General features: G+C 42.2%; 1 protein-coding gene across 1 annotated transcript in view; it reads right to left on the minus strand.

Moving 5' to 3' along the window:
* TGM5 (transglutaminase 5) overlaps window positions 1–20,477 on the minus strand; it is a 189,993-nt gene extending 169,516 nt beyond the window's left edge. The window contains exons 1-2 of the mRNA XM_085619303.1: window positions 20,340–20,477; window positions 8,705–8,884 (exon numbers count right to left, since the gene is read on the minus strand). Coding sequence (XP_085475429.1) covers window positions 8,705–8,884; window positions 20,340–20,349 — 190 coding nt within the window. The 5' untranslated portion in view covers window positions 20,350–20,477. The remainder of the gene's footprint in view (window positions 1–8,704; window positions 8,885–20,339) is intronic.
* Between the last annotated feature and the right edge of the window lie 869 nt (window positions 20,478–21,346).

Genomic DNA, 21,346 nt, shown 5'->3' on the forward strand with positions numbered 1-21,346 from the left:
AAAAAACCAAATTCAGTCCCTTCCAGATTAATCGACAAACCCTGGGTACCATTGGAGTCCCCAAGATGTTGGAAAAAAGAACATAAATTTGGCATAGATACCTGGTGTGAAAAAAGGGTTATGGAAGCCTAAATGCAAACTACCCCATATACCTAAAAACAGGGCTTAGCATTCTGTGGGGAAAATACCTAGCAGCGGAAAGGTTAAAGTTATAGTCCGTTCCTTAAGTGTCCAATAACAGTTATTACATCCATTTTATAAACAGTAGTTACATGCATTTTACACAGAGCACTTTCTTACATTTTACACATAAGTACATTTTTCGCATAAATACATTTCTCCTAGGGGCTAACTTTGTAATACTATTTGGATTAAAGGTCATAAACTAGATTTATGTTGGTACGATTTGGGATGCGGTTGTAATCAGCACGCATTATCTCTTGTATCTTATGTGTGTACCTCTACACAGCTGATACATAGGGTACATTTAGTATTTATTTATGTTATTTATTTATAAAGTTTTATATAGCGCAAACCAGATCCCGAACGATATGAGAGTGCTTTACAAAAGAATGGAAGGAAGGTAATAAATACAATAACGGCATCAAATAAGAATACACAGAAAAATTACAGGACAAAAGGGTCAAATGAGAATAATACAATAACTGGTACATAGCGGGCAAGGAGGGGAGCAAACGATGGGGTAAGGAAGAGTAACATCCAATGGAGGTCTTACGGTTGTAAGATCAGTGACTTTAAGCAGATGATCCTATCCCATTTAAGGTAAGAACTTGTTCATAAGGAATCTTTTGGCTTCCAATTTGAAAGCGACAGTGGAGGTGATTCTGAATACTTCCGGTGGAAGAGAGTTCCAGATCTTCGGGCAGCGCCGGAGAAGGCTCGGTGGCAATTTCTCTTTTTGCTAAAGATCTGTGGTTTCAAGCGGAAAGTGTTAGCACTTCTTGAGGGTCTACCACCTCCGGATAATTCAAGCTTTTGCACTAGGTAACTGGGGGTTTTGAAATGGAGGGCTTTGTGCGACAGAAAAGCAATCTTTATCTGAATTTGTGCTTCGTAGGGCAACCACTTAAGGGGTTTTAGGACAGGGGATATGTGCGCAGTTCTTTTGGAGCCCGTAACCAATCTGCCTGCAGCGTGCAGTGATTCCCTTAGTGGAGCTAAGGTATATTTGGGGAGGCCACAGAGCGTAGCACTGCCATAGTCTAGGCTTGGCAAAACAAGCACTTGGACCACCTGCTTGAAATCAGCTTCTGGAAGGAATGATTTGATATTTCTGAGTATCCTCATCAGGTGATTCGCTCCCTTACACACATTGCTGATATGATTCTTCATGTTCAGATGCTTGTCCATGGTGATTCCGAGAGATTTGGTTGAGTCGATAATGAGGCGGGAGCAGTTGAAGGCAGAGAGGTAGTTCAACCAAAAGTCTAGCTTGGGGATGTGATTCGGAGGAGAGATGAGAAGGAATTCTGTTTTGGAGGTGTTGAGCAGGAGGTGGTTTTCGGTTAACCAGTTCTGAGTAGATGTTAGGGTAGTTATCCGGGGAGGAGATTTTCAGATAAAGTTGCGTATCGTCCACATACATATGGAAGAGAATGTTTGTGGAATTTAGTGCATTAGCCAATGGTCCCAAGAACAGGTTGAAGAATATTAGAGATAGGCTGGACCCTTGGGGGACCCCCATGGATACTGGGGAGGGCTGGGAGAGAGAGAGTGATTTGCCTTGACTCTTTGTGATCTGTGGTGGAGGAAGGACGAGAACCATTGTAAAACCTGACCAGAGAGGCGCATCCTGTTCTTCAAAATGGATTGGAGTTTGTCGTGATTGACAGTGTCGAAGGCAGAGGAAAGGTCAAGGAGCATTAGGAGGCAGTATTCATTTTGGTGAAGCATTTTTAAAATGTCTTCCATAACGTGAATGAGAGCCGATTCAGTGCTGTGCCCACTCCGAAAGCCAGATCGATGCTGGTCCAGGAGTTGGAAATTTTCTATGTGAGCATAGAGTCTTGATTGGACGCATTTTTCTAGGAGTTTGGCTAGGGTGGGGAGGTTAGAGATAGGACGGAAGTTGTTAAAGTCAGCACTATCTGCATTATTGTTTTTTAGTATAAGTGATACCTGAGCTGCTTTTAGGCAATCTGGAATCATGCCTTGTGAGATTGACGCGATGACAATCTTTTTCCAGATGGGGATGATGACATTCTTGATTTCTTTGAAGATGGAAGGAGGCAAAGGGTTGCTAAAGTGATTAGATGGGTTGATACTCTGAATAATCTTGTTGATGTCTCTGTCACTGAAGGTAGTAAAGGTACCCCATGAAGCATTGTTCTTGGTGCTCAGGCTGATAGGTTTGAGCTTCTCTAAGAAGGCAGGAGGTGATGCGGACCCAGTGGATGGCAGTAGAGCCGTCTTAGAAGCGAGTTCAATGTTGATGAGTCTTGATTTCTCAGTGAAGAAAGCAGCCACTTTGTCGCATGAGGGTGGGCTGACTCCAGAATCTGAGTGGTTTGGAGCTTCCACCGATTGCTGTTTAACCATTTCAAAAAGTATCATGGGGCGGTTAGCGGCTTGATCAAGTTGGGATCTAAAGTAGTCTGCCTTAGTGCTCATGATTTGTTTGTTGTAGGAGCTCCTAACCTCTCTAAGGACTTTTGGTTGATCCGAGGAGGGTTTGGATCTCCAGGATGGTTTAACTGCCTTAAGGTTGCGGCGTTCCACGTTTAAATTGTCGTTAAACCATGGTTTGGATATTTTTGTTGAGGCATTTTTTTGTTGGAGTGGTGCAATGGCATCCATGATGGTTGAGTTGTAAAAGTGAGTGAGTACCTGAACCTCAGACATGTCAGCTTGGGCGGAGAGGGCAGATTTACAGTAGATTGCTAGTTCATCTGTACTGATAGATCTCAGGTCTCTTTTCCAGATCTTCAATTTCGTTGGTTGAGCCTTCCTCATAGACACCTCCCTGTTAATATAAAGGAGGATGCAGTGGTAGTCGGACCAATCACACAGGGTAATGGTATCCAATGTGATGGTGTGTCCTTTAAAGATGATGCGGTCTAGAATTTCTCCTTTATTATCGGTTGGCTGGTCACAATGCTGAATCAACTCTTGATCACTTAAGAATAATTTAAGGCAAGTTACAACATGGTTGTTGGGGTTAACCCAGTGAAGGTTGAAATCACCGAGGAAGATTTGGGACAATACCGAATCGAAATTGCCAGAGATAATTTCCATTAGTTGCTCGATGAAAGGAAGATTTTCCCCGGGGGGTGATAAAAAGTGTGAAGTTTGCACACCGGCAGGTTATTTTTTGAAATGTTGACACATAGGTATTCAAAGGAGGATGGTGTAGAGGACTCCGAGTAGGACACCGAGAGTGTGCTCCGATGAATACAGACTAGGCCACCACCCAGCTTCAGAGCCCTGTCTAGACAAATTATGTTGTGGGTTGGGGGTACTAGGAGGTCTAGGATAGGAGTGGAGGCGGGATTTAGCCAGGTTTCAGTGAGGATGATGATGTCTAGCTCATTGTGTTGGATGAGGTCGAAGATATTGGAGGAGTGTTTACTGGCTGATCTGCAGTTGAGTAGTACGCATTTAAGTCGTACCGGTTTAAGGGGGGAAGGAGTCTGGATGACGTTCACTCTCGTGAGGTTGTCATTATTAATGACTCTAAAATTGTGAGGGGGTTCTCTGTTCGGGTTAGAGAGGATGGCTTGTATTTGCCCCGGAGGAATCGTGTTGGTGTCGAGCATAGGCGAATAAGATTTGAGTAGGTCCTCAATATCATTAGACGCCAGGTAGGCCTTCAGTCTTCTGGGGCGGGAGGGGGCATTAGGTAGGGGTATGGTTTTCGAGACAAAGGGGGAAAAGCTGGCCCATGCGAGCTTTAACCCTAGGGGGACTCTGGGCGAATTCACAGAGGAGAGGAAGGAGCTGATCAAGGGAAAATGTTCAGTTAAGAGAGCTTTCAAGTCATGTAGTTCAACAGTGAGAAGGTGCAACTGGAGAGATATGTTGACTAGGAGCGCCACCAAGTCTGAGTGCTGGGAGAGGGGTAAAGGATATTTTGGGAGATCTGTTGGAGAAGGGAAGCCTCGATATATGCCCAGGGGGTCTAAGGTGGTGGTGCGTAGATACAGGGGGGGGGAGTTGACCATTAGGTCCTAGCGGTGTTCCATGATCTTTGGATAGCGAGGTTGGTTAAAGAGAGAGGGTGGGATGGTCATTGAGCTTTGAGTCCAGGATGGTCCAATCGGGATTGACTGGGTTTGGCCGATCATGGTCCGTGGAGGGCAATTGCCAGGCCTCTGGCTGAGTGGGTGGTGTGGAAAGAGGAATGAAGGAAGAGGGATCTTTCGTTGAGAGCAATGGCAGTAGGTCACTAAGGAATCTCTCCACTTGAGAATCAGTCAGTGTTGGACTGGAGAGCTGTCAGCAGAGCGAACCCGTAATGTCGCTCGCCTTCTGGGTCCGGGGTCTAGAGGGTTGGGTCAAATCGACATGGGACAGAGAGGTTCTGTAATCATCGAAAGGGGAAAAATGTTTTAGAGAGAGTGCGGACCTCCCGGCTGTGGTGGGTGAGGGCTGGTTAGGTCGTAAGTAATGGTAGGGTGTGGGTAGGGGTCATTGGGTTTCGCCGAGACCATGTTTTTGAGTGTAGGGAAGATATTGGCCATCTTAACTAGGTTGACATTGGAGGCTTGGACTAGGATGATACTATTGTTATAGAGGGTGATTATGGCATTGACGTTGAGAGTGAGTGAGGGCGCCGTTGTTAATTTGAGACCATGAGGTGTTTTTTGGTGCCTGATATTCGAAGCATGGAGTAGAAAACATTCCACCAGCATGCTCTTTTTCTGGTGTAGAAGATGAGGTCATTAACTCTACTACCCAATTCAATTCAATGTAAGCTTTATTCGATTATTAAAAACAATCATAAAAGCACAAGACAACAGATATAAAACTTACTAAGCAAATAAACCAAATAAAAAACAATTTGAGGGATTCACAGAACAGAATTTTAGAAAAATAATCAGCCGTCTGAACATAAAAATTAAAAAAACATACTTTTTCTAGCAGCAATAGATTTTAAAATAAACGTGGCAGTAAAAAAACATATATCTATCCCATTTAAAGTAGACAACAAATTCAAAGCGGATTTCAAGTTACGAGACCCGTATTTCTTAAAAAGTGGTTTCAGATAGTTAATGCGCAAATGCATGTATAAATCACATGTAAGGAGAAAATGTACAACACTCTGTTTAGTGACTCCATCACATGGACAAGGAGCAGTGGGATATTTTTTTATAGATGGGAAAGCCACCAAATGGTGGACGATACCTAACCTCAACCGAGTCAATACTAACCGATGCGAGATTCTGGTAACCTTGGAAAGGTATAGTTGGAAACCTACAGTATGCTCCTGTGAATAGTAAAAAGCCACGGTTGCCATCTGCATATTCTTACAATGGCGGCGATGAACTTTTTCCCTCAAAAAAATGTGTTTAAATTCTGACTTAGAAAAATCAGACACATAATTCGTATTTTCCAAAATATTCACCTTGAAAAAATCCTTAAAAGTTGATACCACATATTTTAACCAGGGGATTTGTAGGCAATTGTCCAAACAGAGACAATCCTTAATGATGCTTCTGTTGAACCCAGCCTCTTGCTTCATCCAAATCGATCTCCATAACATTAAATGTTTTAGCTCTATCAGATCAGTTAGATAATTCAACCCCACCTCGTTATGAATTAATACAGTGGGGGCAGATGAAGGCAGACATAATAACTTTTTTAGAAAAACATTTTCCTCAACCTGAAGCACGCCATGAGGGCAATAGCCCCAACCCCAATTTAATTGCAAATTTAAAAACGCCATAAGCGCATTTGGCCATTTTGGCCTTAACATTTAAAATCTCATCATACCACAGGCCGTTACTCGAAAACATGATGCCAAGGTAACAAAACTTATTAACTAGAAGGATTTCATGGTTCTCATTATGGAAGGATCTCAAATTCCTTATTTTACGTCCACACGGTAAAATAAAAGTCTTAGAGTAATTGAGTTTTAGTTTCCTTTCCTTTCCTTTATAAAATCAGAAAATCTATTCATTAATTTTTGTAAACCAATGGGAGTTCTTGAGAGGAGTACCATGTCATCAGCATAAAGCAGCACAGGTACCTCCTGTCCCTCAATTTGCAGAGCATCACATTTAACTTTTTTAAGGTCGGCTTCTATGGCATTGATAAAAAGAGAAAAGAGAAGGGGTGCCAGCACGCAACCTTGCCTAATGCCAAGGCTCACCGTAATTTGGTTTGTACATTCTCCTGCTTGGCCATAGCGTATTTTTGCGGATAATTGAACATAGAGTCGTGCCAAAAAGAAAATAATAGCCTGGGGAGCACCTAGGTCCAAAAGGGTTGACCATAGTAAACCATGATCTACCAAATGGAACGCGCTACTAAGATCAGCAAAGCAGAGAAAAAGAGATCCCTGCTTTGCGTGCGTATATTTCCCAATAATAAGATCTAGGTTTACACATTGTTCCAGGGTCCCCCGACCTTTCCTAAACCCATATTGGGATTGAGCCAAAATCCCATTATCCTCTGCCCATTCTTCTAATCTAAACAATAAGACCCGACTCATAGTTTTTAGTGATGAGTCTAAAAGGGATATTGGGCGATAATTTTTGGCTTCAGATCTAGGGCCCTTTTTGTATATGGGAATTATTATGGACTCCCCCCAAGTTGACGGAATCTATTCCTCTACGGCTGCATTAAAAACATTTGATAGAACAGGGCCCCATATAGTTATGTCAGCTTTATAAAGGTCGATTGGCACTCCATCCGGCCCGGGAGCTTTAACACCTTTACTACATCTCAATGCAAGTGCTACTTCAGAAGGAGTAATATTAAGGGGGATAATAGGCCAGACATCGCTAGATAGACTAGGTGTACAAGAAATATCACTACAATTAAAAATAGAAGAAAAGTGGAGAACCCAACTTTCCTTACTAACTTGGGAGGTAATTGTCGGTGCCTCCCCGTTCCTTAAAAAAGGACTATTGACGGTATCCCAGAAGAGCTTACTGTTGGATTGCTCCGCCGCAACTGTCAATTTGTCCCACGCTTCGACCTGAAGTTCATGTTTCCTACGTTTAAGCTGTTCCTTGTAGGCTATTCTAAGATTAACAATGCTAGACCTGTCCCGGGGACTACACGAAAGAGCTTTCTTTAGCTTCTGTAGAGCCCTGGTACAAGCTTTATCGAACCATCCGCTGTTCTGTTTATGTCGCTTTACGTTAGAGGTGGTCAAAACTTTATTGATGTTGTCATTAATTTTATTAAAACAATGTAAGATACCTAAGTGACCAACATTAAAATCAAGACACTTACTTATCTCAGGTAGACAGAGAGTAATGATTTTGTTCGAATACGTGTCTGAGTTAGTGACAGTCCACTTAATCCTATGTCCATTAGGTCTACTTAAAACAACATCATTTATAATAACTCTACTACCCTTGTTTGCCCAGAAGTAGATGTTTGAGATTACAGTTTCGGGTCTAGTCTTAAGTATGTGATGTTTGTGTTTTTTGGCGGCATTATTAGAGAGGTTAGGTGGGAAATTGATAATGAAGGCGTTAGATCCTGTGGGATCGAGGCTTATCTCCAGTTTGATAGTGTATCCAGGCGAGGAAGGGGCCCCAGTAAGGGGTTTATGGGGGTTTTTTCTCAACTAGAGTCTGATTAGACCAATAGAGGACCTAGTGGGTAGGCGGAGTCAATTTGATGTGGGTAGTTAGGTGCAATAATTTTAGACTTCGGGGTAGGTTAGTTGGGGAGGGAGGCTGCCTAAGGAAAATAGGGGAACTGGGAGGGGGAGTTGGAGAAGGAAAAAGGCAATTATTTTTATTCCACGGTATGCAAATTTCAATCCAAATACACAGAATTTTGCCAATTTGCTCTTACCTACCACAGACAAAAAAAAAGCAGTCATCTGACCATGAACCACAAACTGTTTGATTCATGAGTAGTTTGTGCAATTCGTGTGGATTTTAATGAGAAAGCGAGGTACTGGGAGAAACACGAATCCCATGATCTGCCAGTTCATGAGTCCTGGACCTAATTTTTTGCCATGATGAACCACGTAAACTGCACAACTTTGGAGCAAATTTAAGTGGTTTTTGACCCTGAATTTTGCTCCACATGTGAGTTGAAAAAATGTGTGTGAAATGTTCCCATTTCAGAATTCATTCAATTTTTTCATCCACCCCTATGCACATGGATAGTTACCAACCTATAACGGGGAGTTTTCCATCTTGGTGTTCCAAGTGACATCATAGTCAACTCGAGCTTCACTCTCATTGTCTGTGATGTCACGTGGAACTCCCTGTTGATAGCTAATCATTTATAAATATGTTTTAAGATTTTCACATATGGAACATTTTTTGTAGTCTTTTAAATCCTTACTTAATGCAAGTTCAATGTGATGCAAGAGTCTGGCTTTCAGTATGGTGTAGCCTAACCACACCTCCTCCTCGAGCAGTGTGGAGTCTTTTAAACCCCTACTTGGTGCAAAATCATTGTGATGAAATGCTGTTAGAATGGTGTAGCCTAACCACACCTCATGGAGCCTAACCACACCTCTTTCCCTGAGCAGGATTACATCCAGTTATACCTGTCTCCACGATGAAGGTGAGCTCGTCCACTCCTGGCTGGAAGCCCCTGCTTTTGAAGTGCAGGTTGATGGTGAAGGGCTGCCCTCGCCTCACGATCAGTCGCTTGCCACTTATGTCATCTGTGTGGTGCTGTTCTTTGTTCTTCTTGTACAGAAGGTCTAGGAATGCCACTTCCAGCACTTCAGAGAAGGAGAAAAGACAGGTGCATAGTTCATCAAGAGATCAAAGTGTAGCTTTGCAACTCGTTTGAAGATATACTGTTCTTTCACATCAACAGCGGATAAAACCAAGACTGTATGAATAGTTTTAGGCACACCCTTCTATCCGTCCAGGCTTTCTATGATTCATACTCTTACTTCATTGCTTAATTATAGCATAGAATCAAGTCTGGGGAAGGGACACATATAATTAGTATTTAAGTGCAGAATTTCTTTGTGTTTGGTAATCAAACACTTAGTTCCCCTAATTACTGTCTAGACCTAAAGCCAGTTGATCTCACTGATTTGCTCTTCCATGTGTTTAATACACTGAAATGTATCACCTACTTCACCGATCATACCTGTTTTTTAATAATTCTAGTTTTATAGTTTTTAGTGTTTGTAAAAGAGCATGCTAAGTATGCTGCCATTGGACAGGAAGAAGCAGTTTTAGCTTCATTTCCTTATGGAACAGAATACCCACAGGGAAAGTGAATGATTTTTTTCCATTGTTCTGTGTGGCGTCGACTTACACAACTTTTATTTTAGCAATTGACATCAGTGGTTTCATATAAAAAGCAGATAGGATACCACTCAGCTCTTAGCTCCTGCTTGAGTCTCTCTCTCTCTCTTTGGTGACCATGCACTGACCTGGAATGACAATACTTAACTCCAGGGAGGCCTACCTGCCACGCCTGTCAAATTCCTAAATAAACCTTCCCCTTCACTACACAGGCCTTAATTACAACTTGGATGGTACAAGGGTAATGGTAAAATCACTTGCGATTTTAACATTAGCATGTGGTAAATCAACCCCAGTTCAGTACAGTCATGAGCAGGTGGTAAATGTATGTGGGAACCTCTGGATGAGATGGGGTGAGGGGAGTATGGGAGGGAAGAGGAAGGAAGGGAGCAAAGTATGCTACTTTCTGTCACAGAATAACTATGGAGAATATGGCCTGGTTGCTGCCAGCAATTTATTTTGCGGGAAGCATTGCGTCTGGTTCTCCTACAACCCGGAAAAAACAGGTGTGGAAAAAACGACCAACCCAGTATCAGGCACAGCAAACTTCCATGCAGTAATTTCACTCACGTGACTCTGAATCAGGACCTCTGTGCTCCAACGAAGCACTTTGCCAAATCCCCAACCTAAATGAAGTAATAAAAACGCCTCTCTGTGGCCTTGAACTCAGAGGTTCCACATAAACAGAGTCCGACCCGGGGCGTGATTTCTAGCCCCCACAGGATCAAATTAGCATTTCACCCTTCCCAGGTCGATAAATTAATACCATTAAAGTAATACCATTAACTTCAATTAATACTAAAGTAAAACCATTAACTTCAATTAGAACATTGGAATGTTGGAAGCTCCATTGAAAACAATGGAGTGCTCCGGGCTTATAATGGCTGGTATAAACTCGGAGCTCCGACATTCCAATGCTTCTTTGTTCACAGCTCTGGCTGTGAACAAAGGCTTCAGGGAGCCTGAGGGGATTTGAATCCCCTCGCGCTCCCTGAAGGCTTCGTTTTATTTGTTAGAACATTCTGCCCTCTAGTGGCAGAATGTTCTAATAGCCTTATAGCCCTTCGTAGCAGGACTATACCGGCTTTTAAAGTCCCTCTGCTTTGTCAAAGTCCCTCGCCTTCGGCTCGGGCCTTTACCGCTGCAGCGGGCCTTTAATAGCTGATAAAGCCCGCTACGCTGGGCTATAAGGCTATATTAATCCTATAAAATGCTGATACCTTTTATTCACAGTGCAGATGCAAAAATTGTGCCACTATCAGCAATATAAGTTGTTATTATTACTATTATGATATTAATAAAAAAGATTTGATTAAATGGCCCAGTGCTGTGTAGTCTACAGAAAAAGAGAATGTCTGGTTGGAGGTTGTTGATTCACTGTTGTGAGTGACCTCTTGAATCAGAATTTATGGCCAGGTTAGAGTTTAGTGTTTTATGGAGAGCTTTTTAATACACTTAACAGCACGTGGTTTATCAACTCATTAAGGTTTTCATTTAGAATGACACATGAATGGGAAACTGACTGTAGGAAAGCAGAATATTATGTGATAGGGCTGGGTGGCTTTAGCATGTAATATTATCATAATACCCCAAAGATGCTCCTAGAATTCACACTAATAAATCCTTAGCTCAGGCCTGGTAGAGTGGCAAAAACCAGTCAGGCTCTACGAGAGGAACATGTGTTAAACATTTCATAGTATCAACATGGACACTAAGTACTTGACACAACTCGAGAGAACTCTGACACCAATTTATAAAAATAGAGTGTATTTTTATCTTAATTTAGACACAAACACAATCAGAATAGCATACATATAACTGGAGTTGTAGATTATATAAGCAATAGTAAATCAGTGCAATAAATACATAGACAAAATAACATTGCAGTCAATGGCAAAATGTATTAGTGACAATTGGTCACCTGCATGTCGAATTACTTGGAACCCTTCTAAGGTTAAGGTGATGCGAGCCCCAGGACCAGGCCACAACAATCTGATCAACTTTACCTAGCCCGTGGAGTCTGGGTGCAGAGCTGTTCTGGCTATCCTTGGTGCTGAGTGGGAGCCGCGGGTGGAGCTGTTTTTATCACTTACATGGTGGTGCAAAAAACCGAAATGCAAAAACTCAACACGTACACAGCTGCTGACGTTGGATGATGGTTGCAGGGCGTTCTCGTTAGATCCAGCATCAAGTGTGAAGGTCGGTTACCGGACTGGTGGCCAACAAGCCTTGGCTGCGGTAAGCACAATGAAAAGCTTCTGGAACTTTACTGGTTCCAGGGGAGTAACGTAGTGGCCTGAAACTTCGGGGCAGGTTAGACACAACTTCCACAATGCACTTGACCACTTGGATTTGGGTGATCCATTGGAGGACCCAAAGGCCAGAGATTCTTTGGATCCAGTGAGTGTTTTTCCTTGTAGTTTGCAAGTGACTAGTGCCACTAGTCCAGGGGAGACTGAGGGTGTTTCTGGCTTCCACAAGGGTCCATCTCTTCAGATGTATTGAGTTTTAGCCAAGGACGGGGTCATTAACTCAGTTCCAAGTCTGATGCCTCAGGGGCAAAGTATCCCTCTTTTGCTTTGTGCTGGTGGGCAAAGTCCTGTTGTCAGCGACACAGGGCCCCTCTTGGTTCTTCTTTGAAGTAAGTTGTCAGATCTGAGGTTCCGGTGTCAGGGAGGTCCCTTAAATCCTATATTTAGGAGGGTTTGGGGGTGTGTGAGTTAGCAGCCAACTGGGCATCTAATCCCTGCAGCTAATCCACCCCTGTGGTGACCACATCCGGAGGTGTAGGTCACCTTTTTTACCCAGCGCACATGAAGCTGGGGAACCAGGTGGGTAACCTCTAAGGTGGCACCTGATTGCATGACAGACTTCCCTGGACACCAGATTTGTGTCAGGGGACAGAAGGCACATTGTTTGACACCAGAATTTACATATTTAGGTGGTATCATGATGGAGTTAGCAGGTACAAGTCCCATGTTATACTATGAACCACCTATCACTTATGGTGTACTTTAATGGAAAAGACACTATAGAGACATATAAGCTTGCACTTATATGTCGTCTACACTCTTATTATACTGCGCCCTGCCTCCTGGGCACAGGAAGCCTTCTCTAGGGGTGGCTGACATATCCTAAAAGCAGTGAGTGTGCCACACATGGTGAAAGCACAGTTGAGATCGAGCAGTTTGCACTGCTCCTTGAGTCTGCAATGACAGGCCCACTACCAGTCATTTGCTTGGGTGACCCAGGGTGGAACAAACCGTGCTGCAGCCCTTGGCACCCCTTTACCACCTATTCCCGGGGTACCCATTGTACCATATACTAGGGACTTATACGGGGGTAAAGTCTCTGTCAATTGGGATTGCCAATTCACACATAACAGTTTTAGGTAAAGAGCACTGGCACTAGAGACTCATACTCTTACTTTTCAGAGCACTGTCAGCGGTGAAAACCAGCATATAGTAGTCCAGATGGGGGCAAAAAGTGGTGGGACATCTGCAAAAAGCCCTTTTTTCTTACACTGACCAACTCTCACTCTCGATTTCCCAACGTCATTGTTCCCAATGTTGGAGTCTCAGACTACTTGGAGACAATCTGACTGTGGGCGATCTACCAAGAACCGCTGGCTTAATGGGGTCGGAAAGCATACTATATTTACATTTATATTTTTCACGGCTGTGACGGCCATTTGAGACATGGAGGCCGCGGGCAGAATAAAATCAAGAAATACTCCAGGAACTGGAGGATAAGGGCAAACAAGCTCAGACTCAAATACCGCAGCTATCAACATCTCAACTTTCAAGATAAAATCTTGATATCTTCATGTTGCATTTGGGGCCTTTCTTGTTGCAGGTGAATGGCCCAGCCACACAAGAGGGGTACCATTATTATCAAGAGAAGTGTGGGAATGCGCGGTTGTAGGAATTCTATGGCTTTCCACAGATTTGGGTACTTTTCCTCTCAGAAATGTTAAGAAAATGTGTAATTTTAGCCAACGTTTGTTATTTCCAGATGAGCAAAGGTGCAATCAACATTCTTCCTTGACGTGTGGATCCTGTCCCTGCCGTCAAGTTGGTTGTAAGCAGGAAGGCACATGTGAAGGAGAGCTACAAACTTTATTACCATCTGTAAGCCACCTCATCTCGGAACAAATCCCCCAACTATCAACCACCCAATAGCCTCTCACAGAGTTTTCGATGAGAACACAGCACATGAGGAATGTATCAGACAGACTTGCAGGGAAAGGGGGTTAAGGACAAGAGGAGATACTGGGATATGATTTACATTAATATTACACATATGAATCGCAGGATATTACATCTTCTATCTCTTCTAATATTAAATAAGTCACATCTGATAATGAGGACATGTGTATTGTTCTGTCAAGAATGTCAATGATTGGTGGAACTTTCTCGGACCCATTTGCTTCAGGCTATAGTGTGAGATTGTGTGTCGTTACCATTGCTAGCTGCTTTCCTACATTAACGCGGAAACTGATGTTCTGACCAACTTTAAAGGATTGCCAAACTTGCTACAACTGTGTTGTTTGGACGGGTATTTAATCCTGACAATATCACCAACAATAGTTTGCTTTAAACTGGCGACTTTCTCTAGTCATAATACTGATTCATTTTACCTTGTTTGTTTTCAACACATATACACAAAGTATCTTTCATAACAGGATGGGCAACAGCACTCTCCTTCTTACCCCCTTAATTCAATGTGGATGTCATTTTGACATGGAAATTCTACCCTGCATAACTCAAAAGGGGTCTTTGAAGTTATGCTATGTGGTGTTGTGCGATGCATCCAGAATTGTGTTCTCAATGAATTTTTTTATGAGCAAATTTCTATTAAGTGCAAATCGGATGGTTTTTTTTATGAAACAGCTAGCCATTACACTTACCAATTGGTTTATGGTGGCAAAGTGATGCCTGAATGTGAGTGATGCCATAAATTTTAAAGAAATGTGCTTTGTTAATTGAAATTAATTGGTTACCATTGTCACTGATTAAATGTTTTGGAAAACCTTCTCTAGAAAATGTTTGTTTGAAAAATTCCAGCACTCCATGTGATGTGGAGTTTTATATCAATCAATGTACTATAATATTCCACCACGATAACCATAACTCAAGAATAACAGTAAGGTGTACATTGGGCCAATCATATCTACCCCTATTTTCTGCCAAGATCCTTCTGGTAAGCTTGTGGGTGTAAGTGAGTTTTTATGTACTTTGAGAATTTTGTCAGCATCAACAGATACTTGACAATCACATATATACATTTAATCATTCCTGCCCATTGCGGGTCACCAGTAGTTTGCTTTGAATTTTTTTCCTAGTACCTGTTATTTCCACAGGACGTTCAAGGGCAAGTGCAAGGAGGTGTGGCCTCAAAGAAATGGGTACAACTAACACGCTATTTCTTATGACTATTTCATCAACAATAATTAATTAATATTTGATTTTCTATTATGGTCTTAAGCCAACATCTAATATTTTTTCTTAGGGCCACTCCTTAATAATACATTTAATTAGCAAGGTATATAAGGTATTAGCTAGGATGGCTGACATACAATGTTGACAAGTAATCAAGGGTTACTTTAGATTTGCCAGGAATATATTCTATATTAAACACATTTGTGTAATTTACGTGCTAGCTTTGCTATACAAGGGGATTGCTTATCAGATTTGCCTTTATCTAGAAGACTCACTAGAGGTTTGTGGCTGGTTATGATCAAAAATGGCCTGCCACATAGGAAACATTTAAATTTGCCTACCAGCCACACACATGCCACTCTCTACATATGAGAAGCGAACAGTATTAGACTTTCTTCTCATTATCAAACTAGGCTTAAAACAGCACTGGACCTGCATCTACAGTTACTTCAAAATTCAAAGATTCATCGAATGACGGTAAAGAAGGAACATTTTGTGGATTATCCTTTAGTATTTGCATGTTTTCTCAAATGAAGTCAGCATTATTTTGATCAAACGTCTCAAATGCGCCACTTTATCTGCATTATCCTTCACTAAGTTAAATAGTTTTATCTCCACCTAGTAACAAGATAAAAATTAATTCTTGGACTCTTTGAAGTATTAACCACCAGCCCAATCCATTTGCAAAGTTAGATTTAGTCTGACTAAAGCCTCTGCAAGCCCATTTCCCCGCGGTCCATCAGTTACCCAGTAGCTGAATAGCTCCTTGATTAGGGGTGAATTGGTCCCCAAGCTGAGACAAAAGCATTGGGTGAGGGGAGAAGTTAAACTTCCACTGACAGGATGGCCAGGGGGTTGTGCTGATCCATTTGCATATCTTCAAAGGATGCCTGCCCTGTCACTGGCAGATATAGCTTACACCTGGACCTACCTCCCTTTTACAAAATTAGCCAGGTTGGCACCAATCGTAGGGGTACAGGAGCTGCCCCTAGAACTGGTTTTGAGTGACCACATGGGAGAATTTGCCCATTTCCCAGACCACAGCTCTAGAGTGGGCACAGAAGCTCTAGTTGTACAAGAAAGAAAAGGTTCTGTCATGTAGGATTTAGATAAACACAGGCACTGTTGGATTGTTTGCAGTAGGGCACACAGGAACTGCTGCAAAAGTGGATAGGGTTACCCCTGAACATTGTCTCTGTTAGTCGGGGATGGGCCAGGAGTCACTCCCAACCACAGAAGTGTGAAGGTTTCCATTTATGGGGGTTCTAGTGCATTTGCTGAAGACAGTTGATGGACGTCTCTCGCAGGTAAAAATGCCTCTGCTCTCTACATCAATTAGCTGGATGTAACAATTATTCTCCAGCAAGTCCAATTTGATACAATGAGTCACTAGGAGACTGCTCCAGAAAGATCTTATCCTAGCCTAGCCCGTTAATTAAAGACTCTCAACTACTGCTCATAGGAGACACAATTGCTTGACCGGCTCCAAAATCGCTCAGTCCAGTCCAATGCTGGTTTTTAATGGGCAAAACTGATGAATTAGGATGTATTAAATCAAATAAACAAGAAAGGTTTGTGGCTGATATGTGATCAAAGGACATCTTCATTTCACATACTCCTTTTAAAAGCTGTGCAGTAGCAACTTTACTCTTTTTCACACACGTGTGTTTTTATAATTGTAGATGCAGATATGATGGCTTATGATTTCTTTAGTTGGTCAATTTAGAGATTTTTGGAGAAGACATCTTACTCAACACCACCTTCCTTGTACTGATATAGGACACACACCTGACTCTAAAAGAACAGATAACTGAATGAGCGTAACAAAGATTTACTCAAAGACCTGAGCACCCACTCACCTATTCTCTGTAGATACCTTTGCAAGCTTCTCCTCACTTGAATTTCAGGCAATATCTCTCTCCTTCCCCCTCCAGCATGACACTAATTTCAATGCAAACTCACTCCTTACCCTTCCTCTTCTCCGCAACTAACCAACAGTCTCATCAATTTGTCGAGTGTAGGACTGGCCTACAGGGCACCCTGGCAGTGCCAAAGGGCTGTTCTGAAATGTCAGTATGGGGCAGTTTTTTTGGGTTGTTTGTGGGCCTGTTCTATGAGGTTGTGTGATGGCTTTTACTTTTGATTTCACTGAAATTACCAAACACATTGACTGCAGCAAACACAAATGCATGGAGTTCCCCATACCTTGCAAAACACCTATACAGCATGTCTTTAAAAGCTCAAAATGGCCCCAGTTTGCAAATATGGGCTATCTTTCTAGCTATCTAGTTTGGTGCCCTGGCCTATTTTATGCCCTAGTCCGACCCTGAATTTGCCATGCGCCAATCTGATCTCTTTGCTTCACAAATCATGAAATCAAAAGAATGTATTCTTACCCTTCATCACCTATCTCACTCGTTAAATCATTCCCACTGCTCTTTTTTTCTTAAATTTGTGTCAAGTCTGCCAGTGTCACCCACACGCTTAATAAATCATCTCTCCTCTTTTGTTGAATGTTTTTCGCTCGACTAGTTCGCCTCATGAAATCTTTACAAACGACTTCACTCTAGCTTCCTTAAAATCCAGTAGACTGAGTCTTCTGTTATTAAAGATAACTAACTAAAACTAATTTTATGTCATTTATTTTTCCATCCTCATCCATGTTGACCCCTCTGCCATATTTGTCAAGGGAAATCATATAATTCTTCCAAAAACAATGTCCAATGAAGATATCACCGCACAGCCCTAACTAGTTGTCTTCCACTTTGCTGACTGAACAGTGGGCTCACTGGGGCAGGAAGTGTAGGAGCAATTGCTCACTAAACCTTTTTACAGGAAGGATTTTTCAATATGCAAATTTTAGATGTCACAGAAAGTAAAGATTCAGGACGAATTCTCATTAGACCTTTGAGACTGTGACATCAGTGGGTGATCTGGAGTCAGAGACTACTTATGTCTACTTTCCTTTTGCAAACTCTCTCATCTGTGAAAACCACAGAACAACCAGATCTTTAAGAATGGCTGAGGGTTCTACCCAATATGTTTGATTGAACCATACATAGCCTATTCACATGATGCAAAGCTGAAAAAGACTGCACAGTTATATTAGTTCTCACATAGAATTCTTTAAGATGCAAATTTGAAAACGTGTGGAGACACTCATGGTGACTTTGGATTTTCTGAAACAGACTCCCTAAATCTGTCAATCTTGGGCCTTAGCTTTGACTACCCAAAATGGTAGCAAAATGATGTGGATTTAGACCTTGAAGATATAGGCATTGATTTGGACTCTACATTTTCATGTGGTGATCTAAGCGGTATTAGTAAGGGAGATGGGTGAGTGTCTTATGCTCATTGGGGCCATTTTTGACAGCAAGGGGTGGCCAATCACTTTGTCCTTTTAAATTTGACCGGTAGTGTGGGTACCAGAGTCCATTGTTTTACTTAGGAGACTGCGGTCCGTGCTGTCAAATGGCAAGTTGCCGAGTACAAAGGCTATCTAGAATTGATCCCACCCATGCTTCTTTCTTGCACTAAAAAGTTCCTACTGCACTCTCAGAGTCTGTGTGTACACCCCATCCTCCTTTGGGCACTTGTCTTTGCGAGACTCAGCCCATCAGGCATTCCGGATGTACACATTAAATATTAACCACCTGGATGGCAGAAACCCAGTACGAACCAATGGCATTTTTGCGAGTATGCACACCTCAGCAATCTAGAGCATACTCTTTGGTAGAGGAACTTGTTTAAGTATGGGGCCATGCACCCATGCAAATGAGGGAGAAATCCCATTTGAATGCCCACCTGCGACAAGAGAAGGTGTGGATTTGGTATTTTAGGATGGACCTTGCGTTCCAACTGTAATACCAATGTGCATCCTCAGCAGGGCACACACCCCAGGAATCCTCTGTGCATGTGGTACATGTGTGATAATCTGGCCTCAAATATGGGAGTGTGTAATTACCAGAATAGACAAACCAGCACATCTTGCTCACTCGAGTGTGAGTTGTATAACACATTTACCAGAGGTAAGACAAAGCTTCAATTCGCACAAATAACCTGCTGAGGACAATCTTGTAACAGGGCTAACTTTGTGTGAAATCAGCACAGCATAAATGAATGAATACAAGATTTATAAAGCATGAAACTGCTACCCAACAAGGGTGTCCGGGCGCTACTAATGTAAATAAATAAATATCCACTTCAATCCACAAGTCAAAAAGGTATTCTTGTTCAAAGAGTGCATATTAACTGTTTTTAATAACTCATGCACTCACCTACTTTGTAAAATAGGTACTTTAACCATTTCACATGACTTGTCAGGGACTCTACCCCAGAATTAAAATGAGAAAATATTGCAATGGATAATTCAGAAAATGTGAGATGAATAAGCCATTTCTTTGAGGCATCCAGACGTAGGCACATTGGCCCTAGACATTTTTTTTGGGGGGTGGGGGGGGGGTGCTACTGCTCCTTATTGCACCCCTTTATCCATAACCATTAGTCTGTTTGCAGGTAGCTAATATAAGCAGGCAGTGTTCGTTTTCAAAAGCACTATACACCTAGAAAAAACCTGGTGCCCTTTGAAATCCATTGGGGAAAATTAAAAGAGGGCACTGTGACCCTAATCCAGGGACTAGCGTGTCAAAGTTATATAGTTCACGTATACATTTGATTTTACGGATTATTACATGAAATCTAATCCAAAGAAATCGTCATGGTCAGGAAACTTTGACAGACAGCATACATTATTTGTCAATGGAGGCTATTTTTTTAATTTGAAATCCAACGAAAATCTGTTTAAGTGCACTTTTTTCATAACATAGAAACACAAGTCACTTTCTGGCATTTTACAAGAAACTTGGGAATTATACAAAAATATACCCCAGGCAAATCTTCTATAGAGAGTCGTATACGGGATAATGTTCCAGCAACTCCAAAAATGGTCAATAAATAATAGAGCGAGCGTCGGTTTCTTCCAAAAATGGCTTCACTGCAAATGATCAAATTCTCTCGGTTGTCTCTTAGTTTTATGGTGTGCATGCCAGCTTCCTTAATTTTGTTCAACTGAGATGAAAAATGGGCAAATACTAATTTCTATGCTGATGCGACAGGAGATTTCGGTATTTATCCCCTGCACCGGCGTCGGCATTTAGAAGCATGTCAAAGATTTCAAAGCTTGCAGATTAATTTAATGATACATGTTAAACTTCTTTGGTTTGTGCGATGCATGGACATTTTTTTTAAACTTTCTATAATTTGGCAGTTTTGTTTTCCTTTCTGGTAGTGTGTAGAGGTGAAATAAAAAACACACAAGCAAATTTCCATCGTGAATGACGGAAGAAAAACATGAATGATAAAATAGCTGTCCGGAGAGCCTCACCATAAAACCGACAATTTCTTATAATCTAACTACTCTCTTCTTACTACATGCTGTTCAAAAACATATTCCGAAGAATTTCGGAGGACTTACCTTCTGCCATTGTTATTCTGCCGGAACCCCGTCTTTTTCTGGAGATCTGCCGTCGCGAGCTTCTGAAGCACCGACCTGTGACAGTTCATTTGTCTCAGTGACCTCTTTCCGGAAATAGTATTGCCACCGAGGGCGTAGGTGGGGCATTTTTACAAATAATAGCTGGTCTGTACATGTATCCGTCGTGATTTTATTGGCAGTTCTGTTCGTCTGTGACTCCCAGGTGGGAGTGGCAGGGTAGGAGGGGTGAGAGTCAAGAGCTGCAGGAGATTCCAGGCTCTTTTGTCTACAGCAGCAAAGAGTATTTGGGAGAGATTCATTCTGCTAGCTTGTTTACAGGGAAAATAAAACTTCTTTTAATTTACTGAGGAACAACGACTCACCAAAATGTCACGGGAAGCAAAACTTATGTTTGCTCCATATAAAGAGGCGGGCTAGCCACTGGAAGCGCGAGCAAGGCTCGAACCAGATGCCTGGCTCAGCTCGAGGTCCTTCTGAAACCTCGAGCCCAAAACGAGCCGAGCTTTCATGTGGCTTCTGCTTTCCTATCACGCTCAATTCTCATGCAAAAAGATTTAAGAGCAGAGCATTGACATTTCAGGTAAAAAGGAGAGACAAATAAATACCAATTTAATGTCTGATTTGAACGAAGTCAAATCATAAAACATGGGGATGTATCCCGGCTTCCTCACTTAACCAAATTGAGTGATCTTAGGCAAATATGTTATGCCCCTTATCCTCCTTTTTTTCTTCATTACTGCATAAGAAAGCATCTTCAAGGGGGGCGTGGCCTGACAGCATGGCCAGCTAGTCTCATCTCGGCAAAGCTCCTGCCCCGTATGGCAAAATCCTACAGTAATCCTGGCGGAATCATAATATTTTTCGAAGAAGTTGGCATCGGTACCCCCCCTGCCCCGAGGGTCCCTGACTGGGTGTGAGAAGACAGTCCACAGTTGGGGAAATCGTCTCTAGAAACCTGGAGACGCGCCGGGTTACCTGACTGCAAG

This window comes from Triturus cristatus, chromosome 7, assembly GCF_964204655.1.
Source record: "Triturus cristatus chromosome 7, aTriCri1.1, whole genome shotgun sequence".
Taxonomy (NCBI): domain Eukaryota; kingdom Metazoa; phylum Chordata; class Amphibia; order Caudata; family Salamandridae; genus Triturus; species Triturus cristatus.